This window comes from Bufo bufo, chromosome 1 (assembly GCF_905171765.1).
Source record: "Bufo bufo chromosome 1, aBufBuf1.1, whole genome shotgun sequence".
Lineage (NCBI taxonomy): Eukaryota > Metazoa > Chordata > Amphibia > Anura > Bufonidae > Bufo > Bufo bufo.
This window is the reverse complement of record NC_053389.1, coordinates 662,040,315-662,065,805: the sequence shown is the minus strand read 5'-3', so window position 1 is coordinate 662,065,805 and position 25,491 is coordinate 662,040,315. Positions and strand designations below refer to the sequence as shown.

Below are 25,491 nucleotides of genomic sequence, written 5' to 3'. Positions count from 1 at the left end.
TTGTGCAACTTACTGCCCAAATCAGAAAATCTGTAAAAATGTAAGTCAAAAGTCTTGGAGAAGGCTTCGTAACGTCATTTGAATCCATGTCTGGCATCAATGTATTATACATACATTCTTTTACAGATACTCACATGAGGAGCACATGTTATGGTGGCTACAAGAGGGGTCAGTGTGTGCGACCTTTACTGGATGCCGTGACAAAATCAGAGTGCTGCTGTGCCAACACAGAATTTGCTTTTGGTGAACCATGCCGTCCATGCCCTGCAAAAACATCAGGTAAGAGGAGCTGATTTTTGGCCCCAAAGTTATGCATGAATTTCTTGAATCGTTGTATACTATAATTTTCATGCCAGTATTTTGCACTATTATCCAAAACTTTCCACCTATCAGTATGATTAAACCACTTAGGCTCGGTTTACATCTGCTGGATATGCTGACTGTGATGTACCGTATATGGTCACAATGGCACCTGACGTAGCCCTTGAACACAGTGGGGTCCATCAGTTTCCACCACGCTTTTCATTGTTTTGATCGCAAGAATAGCCTCCATTCTGTGCAATTATTGCAGTCAGATGTGAACAGACTTAGCTGTGAGTACATCTTCCACACATATACCCCAAAACTGCTCACCAGCGCATTTTGCCTTCTGAGACCCCTACAAACAAGAATAATCATCTTATCTAGCAGCACGAAACAGGAGGTCATAGTTTTCTCCTTGCAAGCAGAGTCTGAATGATCAAATCCTCACCCTCAGCTTTACCCAGTTTTATATCTTGGCCCCCTGGCATAGCACACAATACCATATTGTAGTTATTTATTTCCATTGCATTAAAAGTAAAAGTGAATGACCAGACCCATGCAAACGAGCATGTCCTTCTTAACAATCCTATTTTCATATGCTATTTATAAATATATTGTTTCAGAGATATACTGTTCATTTGTTGGTTTTCTTGATATTAATAACTGGCCACAATGGTATTTCCTGTGTTTCTAGATGAGTATCAAGCATTATGCAGCAGTGGCCCAGGAATGACATCTGTAGGAACCGGTATGTATGACTAATATTCTGAAATTCTAGTAAGTGCACCTAAAGTATGTGGATCAGAATGGGAATGGATAAGGATTACTATCTGCAGGTGTCTTCCCTGGAGAAGCATGGGATGGTTGGAAACTCTGGTTTCATTAATCATCTGAAAAAAGCAGTTTTATGTATGAGAATGTCAGTATTTTTAGTTGACCCTATAAAACTAATGTATACTTCTTCCTTAATGTAAAACTCTTTTACTGAAAGGCTATGTACACTTTTTGGGGGCATTTAAAAAAAAAAAAAATTGCATTGTACTCGTTTTGAGCTACAAATAATTTTTTCAGTTGGTCTTTATTATAAATATGGAATCCTTTTTTGTGTACAGAGCTGAGATGCTCTAGTAGCAGCATGTGGATTTTCTGTCTTTTCCGTCATCTGGGGAGCAGACGGGCATCTTATCTCTGACATTATAAACATTTGTTATAGCTTAATCTTATGTTACTGATAAGAATGTGGCTTAAATAAGTGTTTATGATCTCTCAGTAGTTTAGAGATAAGGTTTATTAGATGACTGGCACAAAGTGAAAGTACCAGTCACACATAAAAACAGTTAACCCTTTGTGACAGAATGGCTCAATATTTTTAATAAAGGCCAATTAAAAATAAGATTTTTAGCCAAAAATAAGTTAAATGCAATCATAAAAAAATTGCCTCCAAAGGTGTACATAGCCTTTAAAGTGGAGTTTCTGCGTTTTACTAATTTAGTGATAGCAATTAAACAGATGATTGCATTGATAACGGCAGTGAAACAGAGTGTTGAGAAGTAGATGTAAGCTCCTTGCACATGAGTGTAATGCATTTTAATGCCTGTGTAGTGAATCTCATAAACCTTTAATTGGAACTGTCAGGTTTTAGGGTTCCATATTTTTGATAGAGAGACTGGCACTACAGATTATCCTATACTTTTCATTGAAATTATAGGAACCCCTTACAAAAAGCAGATAATGCCACCATCGACAAAACCTCAAAGTTGCTTGTTCCATCGGACATGTATAAGGTGTAACTGCAAATGCATATTTTGCATCCTGATGTGGATTGTTTTCCATGTCATACTTCAAGACTAAGGGTATGGGCACACAGTCAGATTTCTGCATGCAGTTTTGTAAGCCAAAATCAGGACTGGATCATAAAAGGAGAGAAAATATAAAGGACAGATAAGTTTTCTCCTCTTTTTTTGAATTTACTTCTGGTTTTGGCTTCCAAACCTGACCGCAGAAACTTTGTTATAATGGCAGCTAATTAAAACCATTTCTGTTTATTGCTGCCTTATTTTCCTAGCCCCTTTCCATAAATAATCTTTGTGCAGATTTTCTCCCATAAACCATAAAAAAGTAATTAAAACAGATAAATTATGGAATCCATTTGGTGCAAAACAGTGTAACTACATATTGTATATAAATAGACTTCTTAGGGGCAGGAAATAATATGTCTGCTTATAACAATGAAACAAGAAACACTGAAAAAGTAAGAGGACTAAAAGAAGTTCTGGAGTGCACCCAGCAAAAGAGTCAAGAATCCAGACAAGTAATGCATCAACTAGAAGATGTGTCAATCAGAGTGTGTAGTAGGTGTCAATTATATAGGGCCATAAATTACACAAAAAAGCACATGTGAACTTATCTATATAACACAATGGGACTAGTAAACCTTATGTGCAAGAGGGTTTTAAAACAGCTCATATACGTAAAGTGGATTATGTTAGATTAAGGATTAAAAGCTAGGGATTCCTTTGGAGGCAATTTTTTATTATTGCATTGTACTCATTATGAGGTAAAAATCATTTTTTTCACTTGGTCTTTATTAAAAAAAATAGACCTTTTAGCAAGAAAGAGTGAATTCCTTAGAATATTTGCCATCCAGGCTTGGACTAGCCTACAGAAGTCCAGGAATATCCTTCAGTCTGCCAAGATTAGGACACTGTAATCAGGCTCAACCACAACAGTGCCCAGGAGGTTCAAAAATTATTCAATTTCACAAAACACATATTTGTCTTTCCTGGTGACATGACCTGGGTGTGAATAAGCCCTCAGAATAATAAATTTTTGTGTGGCCAATGGACAGCAGTCTAAAACTGTTGCCGGGATATTTCTAAACCTCATGAAAGGGGCTTTGTCAGCAATTTTTGACCATGATAAACTACTGACAGTGCTATATAGGGGTTGGGGAGGGCAGGAAAAACATACCTTCTGTGGATCTTTTCTCATCAGGACTAGTAAGAATATTACATTGTTTTCTGACAAAATGTGCTTTTTCAGAGTTGTTAGTTCACTGAGGTGCTCTCAGCACTACTCCTCTCTGCTCTGAATGGTGGCTATAGTGGTCTCCTGGATAGATGCTATAGCTGTCACTCAGAGCAGAGGGGAGGGTCTGGGAAGCAGCTCAATGCAGAGACCACTTCACAATGCAGCTCTACCCAAGGATACCTTCAGAAGCAAAATCTGCCATAGTAAAGTCTGCCATGGTAAAGTCCCTGTCAAGCCCTGTGGCAGGGTGTAATAGGAATGCAGTGATTTCCCATAGATTGAAATGGTAAACATTGCAGTTTATGGTATGAGCTATTAAATGATCTTATGTTGAATAAAACATAAAAATGCATTATAAAAATATGTAAATGTACAAAAGTGCAAAAAAAGTTTAAAAAATAATATATAAGTAAAAACGTAAATGTAAAAAGGAAAATGGCTGTATCAGGAAGGGGTTGAATAAAAAAAATTTACCACTTTTTTTCAGATATCAATGAATGTGCTCTGGATCCTGATATCTGTCCAAATGGAATATGCGAAAACCTCCGTGGAACATACAAATGCATCTGTAATTCTGGATATGATGTGGACAATACTGGAAAGAATTGCATTGGTATATGTTCTTGATTAGTCATTTCTTGTGATTTCCTTCATGGTGTTCTTGTTTAAGTTGATGCTGACTTCACAATGTGCATGACCTCTAGCATATTTGATATCACTGCATCAATGATGCTGAGGCCTAAAGAGTTTGTAACTGGGGACAGTGGGTTAAGAAAAGATATGTGACCTTGGTTGCCATCAATCTATGTAAGAATCTGTTGTATCTAAAGATACCCATACATCTTTAATAGCTGTTGGCAGAACGAGTGTTTGCTTGTTCAGCCGTCAGCGATCTCTCCAGGTTCACTTGTACACATATGAACTTGGGGAGAGAAAGGAGAAAGACACTGTAAGACACCTCTAGTGGTGTGTTATTGCTCAGGAGAAACCCTCCCTCTATATTATCTTTTGGTGGAGAGTTGGGAGCCCACCAGACATATCCGACATTGTTAGCATTTATCTCCCAAGAGAGCAAATGATTTTGAGGATTCCATCATGATGCTTGTTTCCCTCAAGGAGTACTTAGGTTACTCTGATATTTGGGTGTAGCTTTAAACTAGAGCATATCAACTATCCATAGATGGCCATTTAAGAATGTAAAACAGTTATGGTAGTGACCTAATACAAATAAGATGTCTTTGAGAGTAGATGACAGTGATATGTAATCTGGAGTATTATTATCTCACCATCAGTACACAATTAAATGTAGACTTGTCTTCAGTACCTTGAATGATCAGTTGGTTTCTGTGTATGATCCTTTTGTAGATATTGATGAATGCGCCTTGAACAGGCTACTCTGTGACAATGGACAATGTCGGAACACTCCAGGAAGCTTCTCCTGCACTTGCTTAAATGGATATGTCTACAAACCTGAACTAAAAACTTGCGAAGGTAAAAGATATGATACTTAAGTACTGTACTACTAATATGAAGTATCACTGTATCTGCTACTAATGATGAGCATTCATTATTCTCTATTGTCCCTGATCAGTGTAGATGAGACAGATGATAGATTTTGCATATTATGTGTTGGTGGTCCTTGGGTATAATGACTAGCAAAATGAAGCATTCAAAGCAGAATTCGGTCCGAAGTTTAGGAGAACTTCGATTGAAAACTAATTTGACTTTCCTCAAGCTTTGTGGTAACAAATCAGGTTTTTCTTAAAATGGCAGCTGTACGTGTTACAATGCAAAACTAAGAGTAGAGGAGGCAAGCCTGGGAACCCAAGATCACCCATTATGCTGTGCAACCAGCCAATCTGCAGATAGCCATCCTCCTGTGATGTCGCAGCCTTCTAAAACCTTCATCCCACACAGTTTTGACCATTGTCCTGTTATCTGAGCATAGGGAGAGACATGGCAAGCGCTCATGCACTAGGAAGAGTGTTGCTGAAAAAATTAATATAAGAATATTGGAGAGGGAGAATGCAGGGAGAGTGCAGGGAGACTTATTCAGCATCAGTTTTATTTATTCCTACATTAACTTATTCCTACATCAGCCATAAACTAAGATATGTAATTCAATACCAATAAGATGGAAGCCTTTGATATTCCACTGCCAGTGTGCCAACCAATACCATCCAGTCTGTGCCCCTTAGGGGGGCCAGGTCTTAATGATGACCATCCTCATCTTTTGCTGGCTTAAATTTTTCCAAATCATCCTTCAAAGTCTCCATGTCCTAGAAAAGTCAGCAAGATGCAGAGAGAGGAGGAGCTGGATGTTCCTGATGACATATTCTCATCGATATTAGATGTGGAAAAGGAGGAAAATCAGGTGGCAGAAGAAGGGCTCCCACTTGTAGGGCAGGAGAGCGCTGGGGTTGGAGAAGTGGGTATGCCAGAGCTGATTAACCCCTTAGTGCTATTTGACGTGTATACTCGTCCGTCACTGTGGGGATCAGAATCTTCTAAAATGTGATTAATAATATCCCCCCCTATGGGCTCCAGCCCCCATTGTGCCCCCCCTAATTTCAGGATGGCCTAGCGGGTGCACGATCACCCGCCCCCCCCCCCCCTTTCCCCCATTTTCAGGAAACTCCGATGGCACCGATGTCAGCCGTTTAACCCCTTCCATGCTGCAGTCTATAGGGACTGCTGTATGAAAAGTGTTAACAGGGAGGGAGTTGCAGCAACCTGATTCTTGACGGGTTCACAGAGGGAGGGGGCTCCCTCCCTCCCCCATCGGGCAAGCTTCTGGCTTGCCATGGTAAAAGCCTGATCAGGCTGCTGCTAAAGGCAGGAGCCTGGTCAGGCTAAGTGTAAAGTCACAATACACTGCAGTACACTATATAGTGTACCGCAGTGTTTTATAGAGGCATCAGACCCACTGGATCTTCAAGAACCAAGTGGGTCTGGGTCAAAAAAATGAAAAAAATGTAAAAATAAAAAAAATCTAATTTCTTCTTATAGCCGCACATTTATAATTGATTAAAAATTTAAAAAATAAAATACACTACACATGTTTGATATCACCTGATCTATGAAAGGGTCATGTTACTTTCCCCGCACGGTGAACGCCATAAAAAAAAGAAAAACTATGATGGAATTGAAATTTTTCTCTCCTCACTTTCCAAAAAAAGGTATGTAAAGAGGACCTTTCATTAGTTTAAAAACTAAAAACTAACTATATCAGTGGGCAGAGCGGCGCCCAGGCTATTAGCTGTGCGCTACGATTGGCCAGCGCTGCAGCAAGGGACAACCCTAATACAAAAACTCTGCCAAGTACAACAGAAGGAGCTGCAGACACCGGAGCCTATACCGGGCGAACGGAGCGGCGCCCAGACATACTAGTAAGTGCAGGAGGACACCTGGGCGCCGCTCTGCCCACTGATATAGTTAGTTTTTAGTTTTTAAACTAGTGAAAGGTCCTGTTTAAAGTGATCAAAAAAGAAGCATGTACCCCAAAATGGTACCAATCAAACCGTCACCTCATACCGCAAAAAATGAGCCCCTACATGAGACAATCGTCCAAAAACTGAAATAAATATGGCTTTCAGAACATGGAGACACAAAAACATGTTTTTTTTTTCTAAAATGCTTTTATTGTGTTAAAGTGAAAAAAAAAAAAAAGTTTACATATTAGGTATTGCCGCATCCGTAACAACCAACTATACAAATATCACATGACCTAACCCCTCAGGTGAACACAATAAGAAAAAAAAACTGCCAAAAAAGCCATTTTTTGTCACCTTACACTCCAAAAAGTGTAATAACCATCAAACTGTATTATCAACCCACAAAAAATAACACCCTACCTAAGACAATAGCCCAAAGGCCCCTTTCACACGGGCGAGAATTCCACGAGGGTGCAATGCGTGAGGTGAACGTATTGCACCCGCACTGAATCCGGACCCATTCACTTTTATGGGGCTGTGCAGATGAGCGGTGATTTTCATGCATCATTTGTGCGTTGCATGAAAATCGTAGCATGTTCTATATTCTTTCACGCAACGCAGGCCCCATAGAAATGAATGGGGCTGCGTGAAAATCGCATAGCATCCGCAAGCAAGTTCAAATGCAATGCGATTTTCACGCATGGTTGCTAGGAGATGATGTTAGTAAATTGATTAAAGTCAATTTACTGTATTATTTTCCATTTTAACATGGTTATAAAGAAAAATAATAGCATTCTTAATACAGAATGCTTAGTAGAATGTTGCTTGAGGGGTTAAAAAATTAAAAAAAATTAACTCACCTCATCCACTTGATCGCACAGCCAGCATCGTCTTATTTCTTCTTCTTTGAAGACCTGCAAAAGGACCGTGGATGATGTAATCGCGCTCACCACGTGGTGAGCACGGTGACGTCAGCACAAATCCTGCTGAATAAAGATAGAAGGATCTTCTATCTTCATTCAGCAGGACCTGCGCTGACGTCACCTCGCTCACCACGTGGTGAGCGCAATTACGTCATCAAGGGTCCTTTTGCAGGTCCTCAAAGAAGAAGAAAGAAGACGATGCCGGCTGCTCGATCAAGTGGATGAGTTGAGTTAATTTGTTTTATTTTTTAACCCCTCAAGCAACATTTTACTATTCAGTTTTTTATCACGCGCGTGCAAAATGCATTGCACTCGCGTGATAAAAACTGAACAACGCAATCGCCGTCAAAACTGACTGAAATTGTGTGCGCACTCGCTCGGGTTTCCCACTATGCACCCAGGACGCCCGTGTGAAAGAGGCCAAAGAATAAAAAAAATATGGCTTTCAGAAAATGGAGACACAAGAACATGATTTTTTTTCCAAAAATGCTTTATTATGTAAAACAGAAATAAACAAACAAAGAAAGTAGACCAATTTGATATCATCGCATCCGTAACAACCTGCTCTATAAAAATAGCACATGACAGATGAACATTGTAAAAAACAAAAAATAAAAACAGCGCCAGAAAGGCCATTTTTGGTAAACTTGCCTAACAAAAAACTTAATATAGTGCGATTAAAAATCATATATAACCCCGAATAGTATCAATAAAACTGTCACCTTATCCCGTAGTTTTGGGAGCTTCTACTGTAGGGTACATCAGGCGGGCTTCAGATGAGACATGGTGTCTAAAAACCAGTCCAGCAAAATCTGCCCTCCAAAAACCATATGGCATTCCTTTTCTTCTGCGCCCTGCCATGTGCCCTTACAGCAGTTTATGACCACATATGGGGTGTTTCTGTAAATCGCAGAATCCGGGTAATAGATTTTGAGTTTTGTTTGACTGTTAACCCTTGATGTGTTACAGGAAAAAATTTATTAAAATGGAAAATCTGCCAAAAAAGCTAAATTTATAAATGTCATCTCCTTTTTCTTTTAATTCTTGTGGAATACATAAAGGCTTAACAAACTTTGTAAAATCAGTTTTGAATAACTTGAGGGGTGTAGTTTCTAAATTGGGGTCATGTATGGGTGGTTTCTACTATGTAAGCCCCAAAAAGTGACTTCAGAACTGAACTGGTCCTTAAAAAAATGGTTTTGAAATTTTTCTTAAAAATCTTAAGAATTTTTAATTACATCTACAAAATGATGCCAACATAAAGTAGACATATGGGAAATGTAAAGTAATAATCATTTTGTGAGGTATCACTATCTGCCTTAAAAGCAGAGAAATTCAAATTTAGAAAATTAGAAAGTTTTCCAAATTTTCTGGAAATTTAGGATTTTTTAAATAAATAAAGGTAATTTATATTGACTCAAATTTACTGCTTTCATGAAGTACAATGTGTCACGAGAGTATCATCTCAGAATGGCTTGGATAAGTAAAAGTGTTCCAAAGTTATCACCACATAAAGTGACACATGTCAGATTTCCAAAATTTGGCCTGTTCCTTTAGGTGAAAAATGGCTATGTCCTGAAGGGGTTAATATTCATTTTTTTACTGTCAAATAACCTGCAGGAGATTTCAGGCAAGAACAGCAATAATATGCATATTGTCCACCCACCTTACCAGCCAAACCCCATACCAGTAACAGACCCTGTTTAAAGGTGCATTAAAGGTGCCGCATGGCCATTAACAATGAAGACCGACTATACAGTGCAGTTCTTCACTGCAGCATGGCAACAAACTTCCCGCAGCACAGCAGCTCTGTGTGGTTATACCCTAAGGCAGAGTGGCCTGGGTATACCTGATTTATAGCAATTTGTGACGAATTAAGGCTCCATTCACATGTCCGTGGTGTGTTGCGGACCCGCAAATTGTGGATCCGCAACACACCTGCCCGGCACCCCTATAGAAATGCCTATTCTTGTCCGCAAGCTGCGGACAAGAATAGGACATGTTCTATCTTTTGCGGAGCTGCGTACCTGAAGATCGGGGCCGCGCTCTGCAAATGCGGATGCGGACAGCACACTGTGTGCTGTCCGCATCCATTCCGTCCCCATAGAAAATGAATGGGTCCGCACCCGTTCCGCAAAATTGCGGAACGGATGCGGACCCATTTGCGAATGTGTGAATGGAGCCTAATTTGGAATGAATCGAATTTCTTGTTGAACTTTGGCAAAGTTGACAAATCAAATTTTTCAAAACTTGGCTCATCTTTAATAGTGACAGATATGCTATCATTAGATGCATGTCTGATAATTATGGGTGCAACACCCATATAATGGATTATGTATTTCTACAATGGATGTTGATATCACATATCTGCTTGTTTATGTAATTAGGAATCTTAGGATATCTTTTATATATATGTATTTCATCTAGGTTCATCTTCCATGAATACGAGATACGTAACAAACTAGCTAGCTAATGATGCATATAAACCAATAGATGCGGATATAGTTAATGTGATGCGAGGCCGTTATCTGTAACGTCAGTGATTTTGCAGATTGTTTTTGTTGATGTGCTTGAATCAAATGCAATTTTGAAATAATCCACATATCTATTTCAGATATTGATGAATGTGAATCAAACCCCTGCATAAATGGTCTGTGCAAGAATATCCCAGGGTCCTTTGTGTGTGAATGTTCTTTTGGAAGTACATTGGATCAGACTAGGACGATCTGTATTGGTAAGTGAACATTGACTTATCTACAGTATGGTCATCTGGTAGTGAGACATTTGAAGTGTTAATTGGTACGTAACCTCTTTAATGTTCCCATACTGTCTTATGGGTGGTTAGATAAATATCTGAGGCTTAGAGCGTTTTTGGTGCTAACTTGAGCCATGAGTCCAAGTCCCCAAAACTGTCGGAACTCCTCATAGCTGTTGTCAAAGGTGACACCCATACATAAGAGACTTAGAGTGTGTCTGCCATTTTGACATGAAGAAAGCAGTAAAAGAGATTCAACCTGCTTTGCGCAGAACAGACTGGTCAAATTTGTATGACCTCGTTCCATCTGTACATTCAACAAATAGGCAATGATAATGCTCAGGGGCAGCATACACTGGTCAGACGAAAACTTCTTTGAAAGACACTGGGGGGGGGGGATTAATTATGTTTATTTAAGACATTTTTTATGCCAGTCAATAAAGTAATTAAAAAAAAATACACAGGTGTTAGATGCACCAAAAATATAAAATCCGTGCATGCCTCTTAATAATTGGGATGCAATTCTCAGAAGCTCTTTGCACCAGAAAATGAATCTACATTGGCAAGGAGCTGTTTTCTGGCACAAGTATTGTTCAGTTTGTTAGACTACGCATGCCTAGAACCCCTCCTGCTCACACCCTGCACACTGTTTAGAAAAATTGCAAAAATTGATATATAGTTTGATCAGTCTGTTGCTTGTTTATTACATCAGTCAGTTTATAAGAAAAATGACCTCATTGATTTCTGAGGTAACCATTATCATTTGCTATACTTTCCTTTCTGCCTGTTAAAATATGTATATATATATATATATATATATATATATATCTCCCAAGGAAGAGAACCATCTCACTAGTACCACCTCTTGGAAGTGGCTCCCTATAAGTCAAAAAGATGTGGTGCTGGCAAGATGGTTCTCTTCCTTGGGAGATACCTCTTTGCATGATTGTTTCCAGTGGAGCATTGCCAGTAAGTCTTCATAACATGGAGTACTTCCAGTAAGTCTCCATTCAAGACTAGTCTCTTTAAGGAGATTCAGCACCCTGCCTAAGTTACCTGTTAAAATAGAAGTGAAATGTAAGTGTGATCATAGTCTGGTTCTAGTATTGCTGAATGCATTTCCTGTAGGGCTGCTAAGTGTCTTAACAAACCCTGATTTCACCTTATTTGTATGTTATTTTTATGTATCTTATAGTGCCGCTTTTATTTAAGTAATGGTGATTTTTTTTTTTTCCCCTCCAGAAACCTTAAAGGGCACATGCTGGAAAGACATAGTAAATGGAAGATGCGAAATAAACATAAATGGAGCTACTTTGAGGTCTCAGTGTTGTTCAACGTTAGGAGTAGCTTGGGGAAGTCCATGTCAACCTTGTGACGTCGGTAATGGAATCAGTTATTAGCCAACACATTTAATTAGTCTTCTACTCATAAAGTCTATGGACAGCTTTGAATTCATATTTTTAGTATTGCATTGTAATTATTTTGGATTGAACAAACATTTAGGTTTTCATTAATAATTTTCAACCATTTGTCCTCTGTAGCCAGTACAAAGTACCATAATATGAATAAATAGTTAAGATTTCTAGAATTTAATTTACATCATAAAGCCGAAAGAGTGTATGGACCAAAGGCAGATAATATTATGTGCAGCTTCAGCAGCCACCTGGAACAGATGTAAGGGGAGGAATGAGGCAGAGAGGTCAAGTCACTCATGTTTATGACCTTCTCCAATCAAGAAGCAGCACAGTTAACCCCTGGACAATGGCACTGTGCTGACATAAATCAGCACTGGCCCTCAATCCTTGTGGTGTATCTTATCTGCAGAATCTAAGGTCCCAGTCCAGCGGTTGCCTGATAGTTTGAGGCACAATGTGTCAGAGTCCAGAGGCTGTTCCTGGTTTACAGTCCACAAATCTGGTTCATAGCAGGAGGGTAGCACACACAGCCTGAACTCCAGACCAGTCAGGCAGCAGCAGTGCAGTTTTCCAGGATTTGCTGGTCCCTGCTCGTGTAAAGTGAGGTTACCAACTCCCAGCATAGGGCTGGGCTGCCTGGACAGAAGACACTGGCATAAATGTATATCATATTTGAGTTAAAAAACAAAAAGACTACATACCTAATACCATTGGTATTAATCATGGCATTGAAGAGGTTAAGTGGCTGGAGTTTCATTTGTCTGTGATCCCAGGTGTTAGTGCACCTGAGGATAGACTATCAATACTAATAATCCTGAAAAAAACATTACAAATTACAACCCCATATTAAAAATAATAATAATCATAAGCCAATGCAAAAGTTAAAAAGTTATGGATCTTGGAAGGTTAGGATGTAAAATCGAAAAATAGCTGTAATGGGAAGATGTTGAAAGGAATATTTTATGAGTTTTCTGGGATCTCACAATATGAATGTGCATCTTTGTAACACATTAAACTCTTTAAAGGGGTTGTCCCACCGTTAAACATCATATATTGCATAGATCACAAAAAATAGTCCATTGAAGCTTATAATATTCCCTTAAATAGTATGGTGCCACCTGGAGTTAAAAGTGTATACTGTAGCAATAAACAGGTCCACCTAACGAGCTGAATGCTGGTGGACTAGTATGTGCAGTCATTCTCCCTACAGCTAGGTCTCTGCATAGGGGTCCTTTGCTGTGCCTGTCAGGGAAAGAGCAGAGCCTCTCTAGTAGCATGGCAATGGAGCTGAGAGAACTTCTTCCAGAGAGGATGTAAGAAGAGACTATAATGTCAGCTGCCTGGGGGAAGGATATTAGCTTTCCAGAAGCCACCTCTAAACCCACAGATTAGCATGGGGCACATGGAAAAATGATGCTAGAAACACTGGAGATTACCTTAAAATAGCTATAAACAGCCTTTCAAGACATATAGTATGAATATGAATTATACTTTAACAATAACTACAATAATTGAGACTCATCTCTTTGTTTCAACAGATCATGTCTGCGGTAAAGGTTTTGCCAGAACCAAAGGCAATATTTGTCAAGGTAAACATATAATTGTTTGCAGTGACCAACATTTTATACATAATTAAACAGTTCAACAAAAGTAATTATCAACTCCATTTTACTTAAGTCTTGATGTTCCTGCCTGTGTTTGACTTCAACCTATTATTTGACTTCAACATAAGGTGACCAAATCTTGGAAGAGCCAGCATAAAGGACAACTAGATACTTCCACTGACGCATGGAGAACACAGCTCTTCCCTGATGTCAGGTCTCCAAAGACCCTTGTTATGTACTCTACAGAGTTCACTCCCCATGACCCAACACTTTGGCACATGATTTTGTCTTATGTTCTCCATGACAAACCTGAAAACGCCTTGGAATAATCTTGCCAAAGTCAACAGTCATAAAAATGGTGGTCCCTTCATTTTCTCCACTGTTTATTAAAACTATACAAAAATTGGAATTGTTAGCTATGTGTTAATGCCCCCTTCCAGATGAGAATTATGTAATCATGCTCACTGTCTGGATCTTTATATCCATAACTGCAAGAAATCCCAGCACTTTGTATGTGGGACACATATGCTTTAGGATGCAGGGCATAGTTGTATATGACTCGATAAATAAGCCTAAGTGCAATTTAGTTCACTAACCCCAGCCCTGTCTCTAAATACCCTGGTCAAAGCAAAGTGCACCCCCGGAACTCCCATGATGCATGCCTGGCCAGCTATCTCCTAGCTGCCCTCTTGATTAATATATGTAAATCTTAAAAATTAGGAAATCGGCATGCAGCAGCACTTACCTTGTGTGAGATCCAAGAGACATAATTTCAGATGCCAATTGTTACAGTAGTAATTGAAACCAAGTGTTTACTCCTAGTTACATATCAGGAGATAACAAATCTTTTATTCCATCCAGGTACTGACACTGGACATTTATAGATAAGGAGACCTTTATGAAGGCATTGTCATGTGATTTATTTTCCTAGTCTCCATTTTTTTTCATATTAAAAGAAGAGCATATCAATTTTTTATTAGGTTTTATATAGTGCCTAGGTGCTACAGGATGTCTAGTTGTATATACAGTAGTTGCTATTAACCTCCATTTCCACTTGCATTAACATAGTACTGTACATCATTCAAGCCTTCTTTTTAAATAGAGAACTTTGTAATAAATAATGAAAATTACGACCCCCTAGCTTCCATTATTTTAAAGAAATTCACCAGGCAAAATGTATACACAGTTTTGTGCTTAGTGCAGGGTCCAAGGTGGTGGATCCAAAGAACACTGAAAAGAGAATCCCTATGTCATTCACCACCAACCCAGGTCCCGAGGAAAGCATAGCACAGTGGGGAGATTTACTAAGCTAAATGTGCTAGAATTCTGACAGTTTAGACCAAAAAATGGTATACATGCTTTGCACCAAATTTATTGGGTTTTAGACGCATGACCTTGTGAGAAAGTGACACAACTTAGCAGGAAAGATGTTTGACTTAAGATGCTCCTAAATTGTGGTGCAAAACTTTGCCACAAAGTAAACCAAACAATAGTTGATGTAAAGTTTCTAAAAAAGCACCAAATTTATCATCCAGTATCAGCCACTGTAATAAATCTGGTGCCTCTTTAGTCTTGGTCTAGTCTGATTTACAGTGTTTAACTATTAGACAGGATAAGTAAATCTGCCCCAGAGTATCAGTGTTGCCAAGAGTGTTTCCTTAAAGAGTTTCTGTCACCTGAAAAATGGGTATTAAGCTGACTGACATTAGCGATGTGCTAATGTCAGCAGAACATAACACTATTAGTGCCATCTCACTGCCTAAAGCCTTTATTGAGAAAAACGAACTTTTATAATATGCTAATTAGCCTCCTAGAGGCTCAGTTTGCCCACCTCTTTTCACGCCCTTCTTCTCTTGATTGACAGGGCCAGGCAGCGCTGCTCTCCTCCCGCCGGCCGTGTCTGCAGTGTAAATCTTGCGCCGTTCAGTATTCGGCACAGGCTCAGTGAGGGAAGGACGCTCGGCGGCTGCTGGTTTCCTCACTGCGCCTGTGACGAATACTGAACGGGGCAAGATTTACATTGCAGACACGGCCGGCGGGAGGAGAGCAGCGCTGCCCTCGCCCTGTAAATCAAGAACAGAAGGGGGTGAAAAGAGGTGGGCAAACGGAGCCTCTAGGAGCAGGTGCAACGCCACCCCCCCCCCCTGCTCCTAGAGGCTAATTAGCATAATTTAAAAGTTTGTTTTTCTCAAAGGCTTTAGGCAATGAGATGGCACTAATATAGTTATGTTCAGCTGACATAACCCTTGACAGAAACACTTTAAAGGAGTTTTCCTACAAACATTGGTGGCAGCAGCTCAGAGTGGCTTGTCACCAAGATCCCCTGATCCCCTGCCGTTCCAATACTGATCGGGTGCCCGCTGCTCTCTACTTCCTTCTCGACTCTTAAGAAATGTCCCCTCCACCAGTCACTGACTGAGGTCGGTCACCACTGGAGCCAGTGATGGCTGAGAGGTTATTTCCAGGCATTTTCATTTGTGTCAAGATTGTAGGAGAAAGTAGAGACCAGTGGGGACCTCATTAGGATGGGAAAGACAGCAGTAGGGAATTGGTGGATATGAGTGTAATTTCTTTTATGTTGTTAAGCCTAAATGTTATTGATTCTGCTGCCACAAATTTCTGTTGCACTTGAAAACCCATTTAACAGAAAAGGATAGAACAACACTTCCAGTGTCATCTCTGTTGTCTACTGTACAGAAAGGAAAGCATAACTGACTTGCATCAGTTATGCCATTCAGTAAGGCAAAAATATATTATTCATTTCCAGTGTCGGACTGGGGTACCTAGGGACCACTAGTAAAATTTATTTTGGGGGCCCACCGTACGGATACATTCAAATATAATAAATAATCTAACAAGTTTTTTTATATGAACATAAGCTGGTTGAGGTGCTGCACATTGAATATATGTATGTAGTGTACTAAATCTAATGTGTTATGTGCCACTTGTGCAGGGGGTGGGAGACTAGGGGCCCACCTTGCTCAGGGGCCCACCGGGGGATTCCCCTGTACCCCTGTGGGCCAGTCCGAGCCTGTTCATTTCTTTCCCATTCTACAATCTCTTTAGCTTTTTATTTTGTGGCTGTATTTTCAATTTTATTGAGATCCCAAAATTCTTGTATAGAAGTAGCTGAGCAAGTGACCAGCTTTAAGTCGTTGAGAGTAGGGCATATTTTCATGAAATGCTGACCATTCACATCAGAGGTCTATAAAATATAGAGTAGTGGCAATGATCCATTACTCATGATCCTGCCAGAGAGATTGTATATCTTGCTTCTACCTTCTCTTGTGCTTGGTATAAAGGGATTTAAACAAAATCTATGTTTGCATTGTTTTATGTCTTTCTATTGGCTTCCCTTAAATTTCAGATGTTTCCCTCAACCTCCCAGACTCACTGTAAAAGAGCTGTGTACAGTTGGGAATTGCTCCACACCCTCCTTAAGTATTGTATGATTAATGTGTTATTTGTGCTCTCTTCTTAATGCTTGTTCATTTGTTCTGGTTGCAGATGTTAATGAATGTGAGGTATTTCCCGGAATATGCACCAATGCCAATTGCAGAAACACAGTCGGGTCCTTTATCTGTGAATGCCCCCCTGGAATGAAGGTTGATGCTTCTGGACGCACATGCATTGGTATAATATCACAGACTTTGCAGAATACTTACCCATACAGAAATGTTTATTGCAACTCTTTCCAAAAATTCCCAGATGAATTTTGCATAACAGTGATATTAACCAAAAATGTTCTTTTACTGCTTTTATTGAAAGATTGCTTTTCAACAATCCAGTTTACAATTTCAGCAAATCCCAGCTGGTTTTGGAAATTGTTGAAAAGTAAATGCTAAATTATTATGAATAACAATTAAAGAGGTTGCTTAGCCTTTTTAAAAATGGCTAATCCTTAGGATCGGCCATCACTATCTGATTGGTGAGGGTCTGGCATCCGCTGAACTGCAGGGGTGTTTGAAATTGGACCCCCACCAATCGCATAATGATGTTATAATCGTATCAACTGCATCAAGAAATCCTGCTACAGTCATGAACAAGCCAACAGCATGTATTTGATGACAGTAGGTCCTCTCTTTGTAAAATTGATTTCTACCCCTCATCTTATTAAAGAAGAGCATTTAGTCGTTGTAATACGTGACATTGAAAGGCGTACAGAATAGAGTTGAATGTAAGGTTTAGAACATTTTATTCATTTTCTTTTTATTCCTTACCTCAGACATTCGTGTGGAGACCTGCTACTTGAAGCATGAGGAGGAGGAGTGTTCTGCCGCAATTTCTGGCCGCCATAGGATGGATGCCTGCTGCTGCTCTATTGGGGCTGCATGGGGTCCTGACTGTGAAGAGTGTCCACCTAAAGCAACACCAGAGTTTGAGATCCTTTGCCCAAGAGGCCCTGGCTTTGCCACTAAAGAGATTACACCAGGAAAAACATTCTCTAAAGGTAAAGGAAAATATAACCAAACTTCAAACCAAACTTATTTAACTTCAAAGGTTATGCTTCAGTTAAAAAGTCTCTAACCCCATGAAACAAGGGCCATATACTGCTAAATTGAAGTTTCAGTCCTGCATAAACTGGTAGTGGTGTGAGCCTCCATGTCTTATTGGAGGGTGATGCTATTTCATACTGGCTGCACCAGTGATATGCACATGTAAAATGCACTGGAGGACCCTGGGTCTGGCAGCATAGGCATAGTCCCAAATTTTAAATGTAAATAATTAACATTTTTCCTTAATATCCTGCAACTTCTGGCCCCTTCTTAATATTAAAGGGGTTGTCTGACTTCAGCAAGTGGCATTTATCATGTAGATAAAGTTAATAAAAGGCGCTTACTACTGTATTGTGATTGCCCATATTACCTCCTTAGCTGGCTTCATTAATTTTTCCACTACATTATACACTGCTCGTTTCAATGGTTACGATCACCTTGCAATTCATCAGCGGTGGCCGTGCTTGCCTACTATAGGAAAAAGTGCTGGGCTCGCAGGTGGCCGGATCATGGCAGCGCACATAGGCTGGTGCTTTTCCCTATAGTGTGCAAGCACGGCCACCGCTGATGAATTGCAAGGTGGTCGTAACCATAGAAACGAGCAGTGTATAATGTGATGGAAAAATGAATGAAGCCAGCTAAGGAGGTAATATGGGCAATCACAATACAGTAGTAAGTGCTTTGTGTTAACTTTATCTACATGATAAATGCTATTTGCTGAGGGGAGACAACCCCTTTAAAAAGTGATTCCAGTTTTGTGATATTGATGACCTATCCTCAGGATAGGTTATCATTATCAGATCAGTGGGGGTCTAACTCTCAGCTCCCCCACGATTAGCTGTTCGAAGGGGCTGCAGTGCAAGTACGAAAGCTGCTTTCTCTTCAATATTTGCCGGCATATGGTCTACATTGTAGTGGTGGTGCATTGTAATTACACTTGAAAGGGACGAATATCTGTAATTATACTGCACCTTCACCACAATGTAGATAGCATGCAGGTACACATTGAAGAGAACACAGCTCTCACACTAGCACTGAGGCCCCTTCAAACAGCTGATCGACAAGGGTGCTGAGAGTCGGACCTCCACCAATCTGAAATTGATGGCCTTTCGTGAATATGATATTGGTCATCAATACCACAAAAGCAGAATACCTCTTTAACTTTATCTGTTAGCTGAAGTAAAAAGCTACTGTACATTTATTGTAAGTAATACATTTACCATGGAAGGACTTTTATGGTTTGTTCCCCTCTAGGAAGGCACATTTTTACACTGATGCCATATTGCTAAAATGTGCCATCAGTTTATGATCATTGCAGTCTTACTGGCAGGACATTCCTGAGAGCTCCAGCCCTGGTTTTGCTTTATGTTGTCTTCTCAGTTTTTCCTTGTGCTGTACGGCCACCAAGTGCAGCATGGCCCCTTTTAAGAGTAACTGTCTATTCTTGTCTTCCCTTATAGACATCAATGAATGTAAAATGATTTCAAGTCTTTGCAAGTACGGTAGATGCAGAAACACTATCGGTAGCTTTAAGTGTCGGTGTGACAACGGTTTTGCCCTAGACGCTGAGGAAAGAAACTGCACAGGCAAGTGATAATTTCTACAACATCATGGCTCTTCAGAGTTATGGAGGACATATAATAATTTAACCACTCTCATCTTTGCAGATATTGATGAATGCAGAATATCCCCTGATGTTTGTGGACAAGGAATATGCATTAACACTCCGGGAGACTTTGAGTGTGACTGCTTCGAAGGCTATGAAAGTGGTTTCATGATGATGAAGAACTGTATGGGTGAGTGATGCTCATGAGAAATGTGAAATTGTACATTTCATTGGAAATATTTTTCATGTGTACCCAAACTAGCATTCTTGTTAAAGGGAACCTTTCACCATGAAAATGATGTCCAATCTACCAGTAGCATGTTATAAACAGGAGGAGCTGAGCATATTGATATATAATTTGGTGTACAAAGATTTAGTATAACTTTTAACTTATTTACTGAAATCTCTGCTCATTCTGGGCTTAGGAGTCCAGTGGGTGGTCCTACTCAGTGATTGACAGCCTTCAAAATATAGATGTACATTCAGAGGAGGCTGTCAATCATTCAATAGGACTGGGACTCCTAAGCCCAGAATGAGCAGGTTTAAATTAATGAAATGCAAGTTATACTGAATCGTTTCCCATAAAACTATATTTTAATCTACTCTGCTCCTCCTGCTCTATAACACAATGCTGGCATGTAGGATATCTTGGTAAACATGACAGGTTTCCTTTGAAAAAAAAAATCTTTATAATCCATGACATATCTACCGTTGTGGAATCAGCACTTCAGAGACAATTTTCAATACAATATATTGAAGGTTAAGGCCCCCAGTCTAATGTTCGGCTGACAGTCGAATCTTTGTAGGAAACTCCCAACTTTCCCCCAACGGATGAGGTTGGGGAGAGAAGGATCAGGCAAAGTGAATATTTTCGTCCAATACTTTTTTGTTCTCCAGGGAGCTAAACTGCCGCCAGAAGTGTCTGCAGCGGCTTTCTTTGCTCTCCCCATAGAATACATATACATGTTAGACCAAGCCGAAAGTATACAAATTGAAGTTTCAGTCCTCCATAAACTGGTAGTGGTGTGAGCCTCCATGTCTTATTGGAGGGTGATGCTATTTCATACTGGCCGCACCAGTGATACGCACATGTAAAATGCACTGGAGGACCCTGGGTCTGGCAGCATAGGCATAGTCCCAAATTTTAAATGTAAAAAATTAAAAATTTTCCTTAATATCCTGCAGCTTCTGGCCCCTTCCTAATATTAAAGGGGTTGTCTGACTTCAGCAAGTGGCATTTATCATGTAGATAAAGTTAATAAAAGGCACATGTATGGGGAAGCTGGGAGGGAGTCTAGGGAGATAGCTGTCGGCTGAACGATCACTTGTCCAACAGCTATAGAATGTTGTATGGCTGCCCAAAGAGGTGTATCAAATAGTTAAGAGGCACCAGTTTATTGACCTTGCAGAGTGCCAGTCATCGAGCTATATATATAAAACTGTGACCCCTTTAAAGAGTTAAGCAGTTGTCTAAGAGGGATCACCAAATATGCTCATTGGCAGAGATGGAGCCCAATGTTCTAGTCAGTTAGTTGGCATTAGGAAATTTTTAAATATTTTTTTATTGTTCACTAGGCTCTGCCTTAATCTAAATTATCCTATAAATAAAATTTCATTTTACAGTAATTTAGTATTACAGACCTCTTTACCAGTTAGTTTAAAGAACATATTTTCTATCCTTTATTAAATATGTGGCTTCAATTAACCAAGATGATCTTTTTCTATATTCCAGATATTGATGAGTGTGAAAGGAACCCACTGTTGTGTCGTGGTGGCTTCTGCCTGAACACAGAGGGAAGTTTTAAATGTGAATGCCCTCCTGGACATGAAGTGGCACCTGATAGCTCTGCTTGCCTAGGTATGTTGTCCTTAAGAAACAGTTTTGATGTAGCTCCAGAGCATGTTGTCATAAATGATGTAATGTTACCAAAATACTTGTAAATGCAAGGTAAGGCTACTTTCACCCTTGCGGCACAGCTCTCCAGCAGGCTGTTCCGGTAGAGAGCAGCCTGCTGGAGTTCTCCGGATTTGGAGATGGCTGGATGTTACCGGAATGGCAACCGGCCTCATTGACTATAATGGAATCCAGCAGATATGCTGGGATTCAGCCAGACAAAAACCTCTGTACGCAATGTCATTCTATCGCCGAACAGCCTATGGATAGCTGTGCCACAAATGTGAAAGTAGCCTAAATGAACTTTCTCTTGCCATTATATATTCATTTGTGTAAGTATGCTATTCAATGCAATCAACTTGTTAATGTTATTGAAAAGCCAGGAAATATCCATATAAGTGTATGTGTGTGAACAGTAGAATCTAAGAAAATGATACAGTATATAATTTATTACTGGATAAAAAAAACCTCTGCAGGTCAACCATTCTGTACCTAGAATATCATTTGCTCTGTTCTGCATTGAATTCAGCTTGGCAAGGAATACCTCTTTAGTCTGAATACACCCATAGACTCTATCATACTGGTGCAATTTTAGTGCTTGCAGTGCCTGTAACACCCAAGTGACACTTCTACCTTGTGTGGTTCAACTGAACCTAGTTCCGTCCATTTTTATGTGTGGCAGACATCCAGTTTTATGCATAAATGAGCACATAAATTCCCCTTCAATATCCAGAAACGATTGCACTGATTCTTAGGGTCTAAGATCGAACACATTTTCATCTTCAACAGATGCTTGAAATCTTAAAGTAATGACATACTGACGCTTACAGTATGTTTACAAGAGATGGCTAACTAACACTTGGGGTCCTACAAGAAGTTTATTGTGTGCCCCAAAACACCACATTCCAAAATCACACAGAACTACACTTGGCACCATAAACCAAGACATCTACCTCTTGTGAAGTGAAAGGTGTAGAGGTGCAGGTGGCAAGTATTAATATGCTTTACTACCTCCTCAGTTCTGCATTTATTGATTTTAGGATGAGGTACATTTCTTGTCTAGAGGTACAATTCCAAAAAGTTTTTTGTTTTGACAGGGCCATACCACATAATTATAGGACCATTGCCCCAGGACCTATATTGTTACAGTAATAAAATCCTTCTACCAGATACTTTCCAGCAATGATAGATCATGAATCCTGTGTGTTTTGAATCATGCCATTATTAGCTCCAGGCATTTATGTCTGCCCAAGAAGTTATATCCACTTTGCTTCTGATGGGAATATTCCATCTTCTCCCTAGATATCAATGAGTGCGGGCTCAGCACTGATCTGTGCAGAAATGGTCGATGTGTAAATTTGATCGGACGATACCAGTGTGCATGTGATGTGGGATACCAACCTTCCCCTGATAAACTCTCCTGTGTTGGTAAGTGGTTGTTTTTAGTTGATTTATCTCAAATGTACTGTATATATTGTAGTATTATGTCTGAGCCCAAATGACCATATTATGTTGCTCCACAACTGCATAGTTGAGTATAGCTGTAATGTGGCTCCTGTTTTCTCTGATTGCATTCTACCTTACCTTACCTTCATGTGCCTTTGATTTCATACAACAAATCTGTCAAAAATTGAATTCGCCACTACAGAGATATTTTCCCCTCAAAACATTGCTTCCATAGGTCAGTATAGTGCCATATGTATCACTATGGCTCCATAGTATGAAGCTGCAAAGTCTCTGCCATACAGGATTTGGCAAAGGGCATAATAGTGATGGTCATTCTCCAAACGTCTGCCGAAGAACTTCTTGTATGCAACATTTTACCCTTTCATATAACTATAATACCTATTTGTTTTTCAGATATTGATGAGTGTGAACATTACAATGGTGGATGTGACTCCAACTGTACCAACTCCGAAGGAAGTTATGAGTGCAGCTGCTTAGAAGGTTATGCTTTAATGCCAGATCAAAGAACCTGTACCGGTAAGTCTTCTGCTTATTGCAGAGTATGGCATGATGGAAAATCATAAAAATTTGAAACTTATTTGAGAGTGACACTGATATTGAATTTACTTTTTTAGGTAAAATAACCCAAGTAGCCTTTACTAGAACTAAATGTATTGTGTGAATAGTGACAGCCCTTTTCTCTACATGGAAAGGGATGTTGAAGTTAGGTCTAACTTCATATAAGAGAAGATAACATTTATATATATCCTGATATTATAGTCTATGGTGAAAGGAGCAAAATAAACATAACTTGTAGCATACTACCCCGTATTTTTCCCCTTATAAGAAGCACCTGCCCATAAGGCGCAACTCGTTTTTTGAGGAGGAAAATAAGAAAAATATATATTTTGAACCAAAAGGTGTGCTTTTGGTGGGTTTTGAACTAAAGGTGGTCTGTGGATGACACTATTATGGGGGATCTGTGGATGGCACTGTTATGGGGGGATCTGTGGATGACACTGTTATTGGGGGGGTCTGTGGATGACACTGTTATGGAGGGGGGATCTGTGGATGGCACTGTTATAGGAAGGGGGGTGGCACTGTTATGGGGAGGAGGATCTGTGGATGACGCTGTTATGGGGAGGGGGATCTTTGGCTGACACTGTTATAGGGAGGGGGATCTGTGGATGACACTGTTATGGGGGGATCTGTGGATGACCATGCTATATGTGTCATCCACAGATCCCCCCCATTACAGTGTCCTCCAATACACTGGGCCCCGCTGCTCACAGCAGTATACATATCTAAACAGTAATCCTTAGCCTCCAGTAACTTTAACTTTAAAGCAGCGCTATCCTGTTTGTTTGCTACTTACAATCAAGCTCTGGTAACAGGCAGAGCGGGCAGCAGCGTAACGTCACTCACTCATGTCACGCACCTGCTTCATTCATAAAGTGGGAGGAACAGGCGCGTGACGTGAGTGAGTGACGTTACGCCCGCTCTGCCTGTTACCGGAGCTTGATTGTAAGTAGTAAACAAACATGACAGCGCTGCTTTAAATTTACTGGAGGTTAAGGATTAGTGTTTAGATCTGTATACTGCTGTGAGCGGCGGGGCCCGATGTAAGAATACAGTGACTGCACCGGGCCCTGCCGCAAGTTGACGGCCTCCAGACCCTCCTACAGCGATGTATCAGCGTTAGCGATGTGAAAATGGTAGCATTCATCCTCCCCATTCTTTTTTCTGACACATTTTAATCATATAAACAAATCACTCTGGTTGCTGTATCCAACCAAATCCATGATGCACTTCATCTTTGTCTGCCACAGCACCGCACCTAACAACACCCAGCTAGTTACATAAAAACTCCCTTTTGATCCTTTGACATGTCCATGGACGTAACATCACAGGAAATAAGAAAGAGCTGCATGGACATGGTCAAATGACCTCTGCCCAAAACAGAAGATAGGAGCAATAAAACAAATACAATACATGGGCACCAGTCATAAGGTAACAGATTTTATAGTAGGGAACTGCAATACCCTTTTTCACCTTATCTACACTTTCCATTCCATTTTGATCCAGAGGGGCACAAAAAAAAAACAACTTGAGGTAGAAGCCTCATTTTCTGGTAAAAAAAAAATTCTTCCCAACTCCCAAATCATGGAATGAGAATACCTCCTTAGATCTCTAGCAGAGAGTTTCATAGTCTCACTGTTCTTACAGTAAAGAATCCTCTTCTATGGTGATGTACAGTAGAAACCTTCTTTCCTGTAGACATGGAGGATGTCCGCCAGTCAGGGTCACAGTCTTGACATAGTTATCACCCCTTAGCCATCTTTTTTCTGAACTAAATAACCCTAATTTAGTCTTTCTGGAAAAAGTAGTGCACAGATTCAATTTATTACTTAGGTTGGCCTCTTTTGAACCCACTCATTCTCTAGTATGTGTGCTACAAAGTATCCGATATGGTTGGATTTAATTGTGACTTGCCAGCGACACCTTGTCACTTTGTAACCTAAGCCTTTCATGAAACCATTGATTGTAAATAACTGATGCCGTGGTTATAGACATCAGTGTACAAA

At 39.9% G+C, this 25,491-nt stretch overlaps 1 protein-coding gene across 1 annotated transcript in view; it reads left to right on the top strand.

The window, feature by feature from the left end:
* Nucleotides 1-25,491, top strand: part of FBN1 (fibrillin 1) — a 261,436-nt gene that overhangs the window by 166,371 nt on the left and 69,574 nt on the right. The window contains exons 17-30 of the mRNA XM_040414001.1: nt 127-279; nt 998-1,051; nt 3,821-3,946; nt 4,699-4,824; nt 10,305-10,424; nt 11,688-11,825; nt 13,399-13,449; nt 16,972-17,097; nt 17,690-17,914; nt 19,421-19,546; nt 19,628-19,756; nt 21,299-21,424; nt 22,763-22,888; nt 23,321-23,443. Coding sequence (XP_040269935.1) covers nt 127-279; nt 998-1,051; nt 3,821-3,946; nt 4,699-4,824; nt 10,305-10,424; nt 11,688-11,825; nt 13,399-13,449; nt 16,972-17,097; nt 17,690-17,914; nt 19,421-19,546; nt 19,628-19,756; nt 21,299-21,424; nt 22,763-22,888; nt 23,321-23,443 — 1,749 coding nt within the window. The remainder of the gene's footprint in view (nt 1-126; nt 280-997; nt 1,052-3,820; nt 3,947-4,698; nt 4,825-10,304; nt 10,425-11,687; nt 11,826-13,398; nt 13,450-16,971; nt 17,098-17,689; nt 17,915-19,420; nt 19,547-19,627; nt 19,757-21,298; nt 21,425-22,762; nt 22,889-23,320; nt 23,444-25,491) is intronic.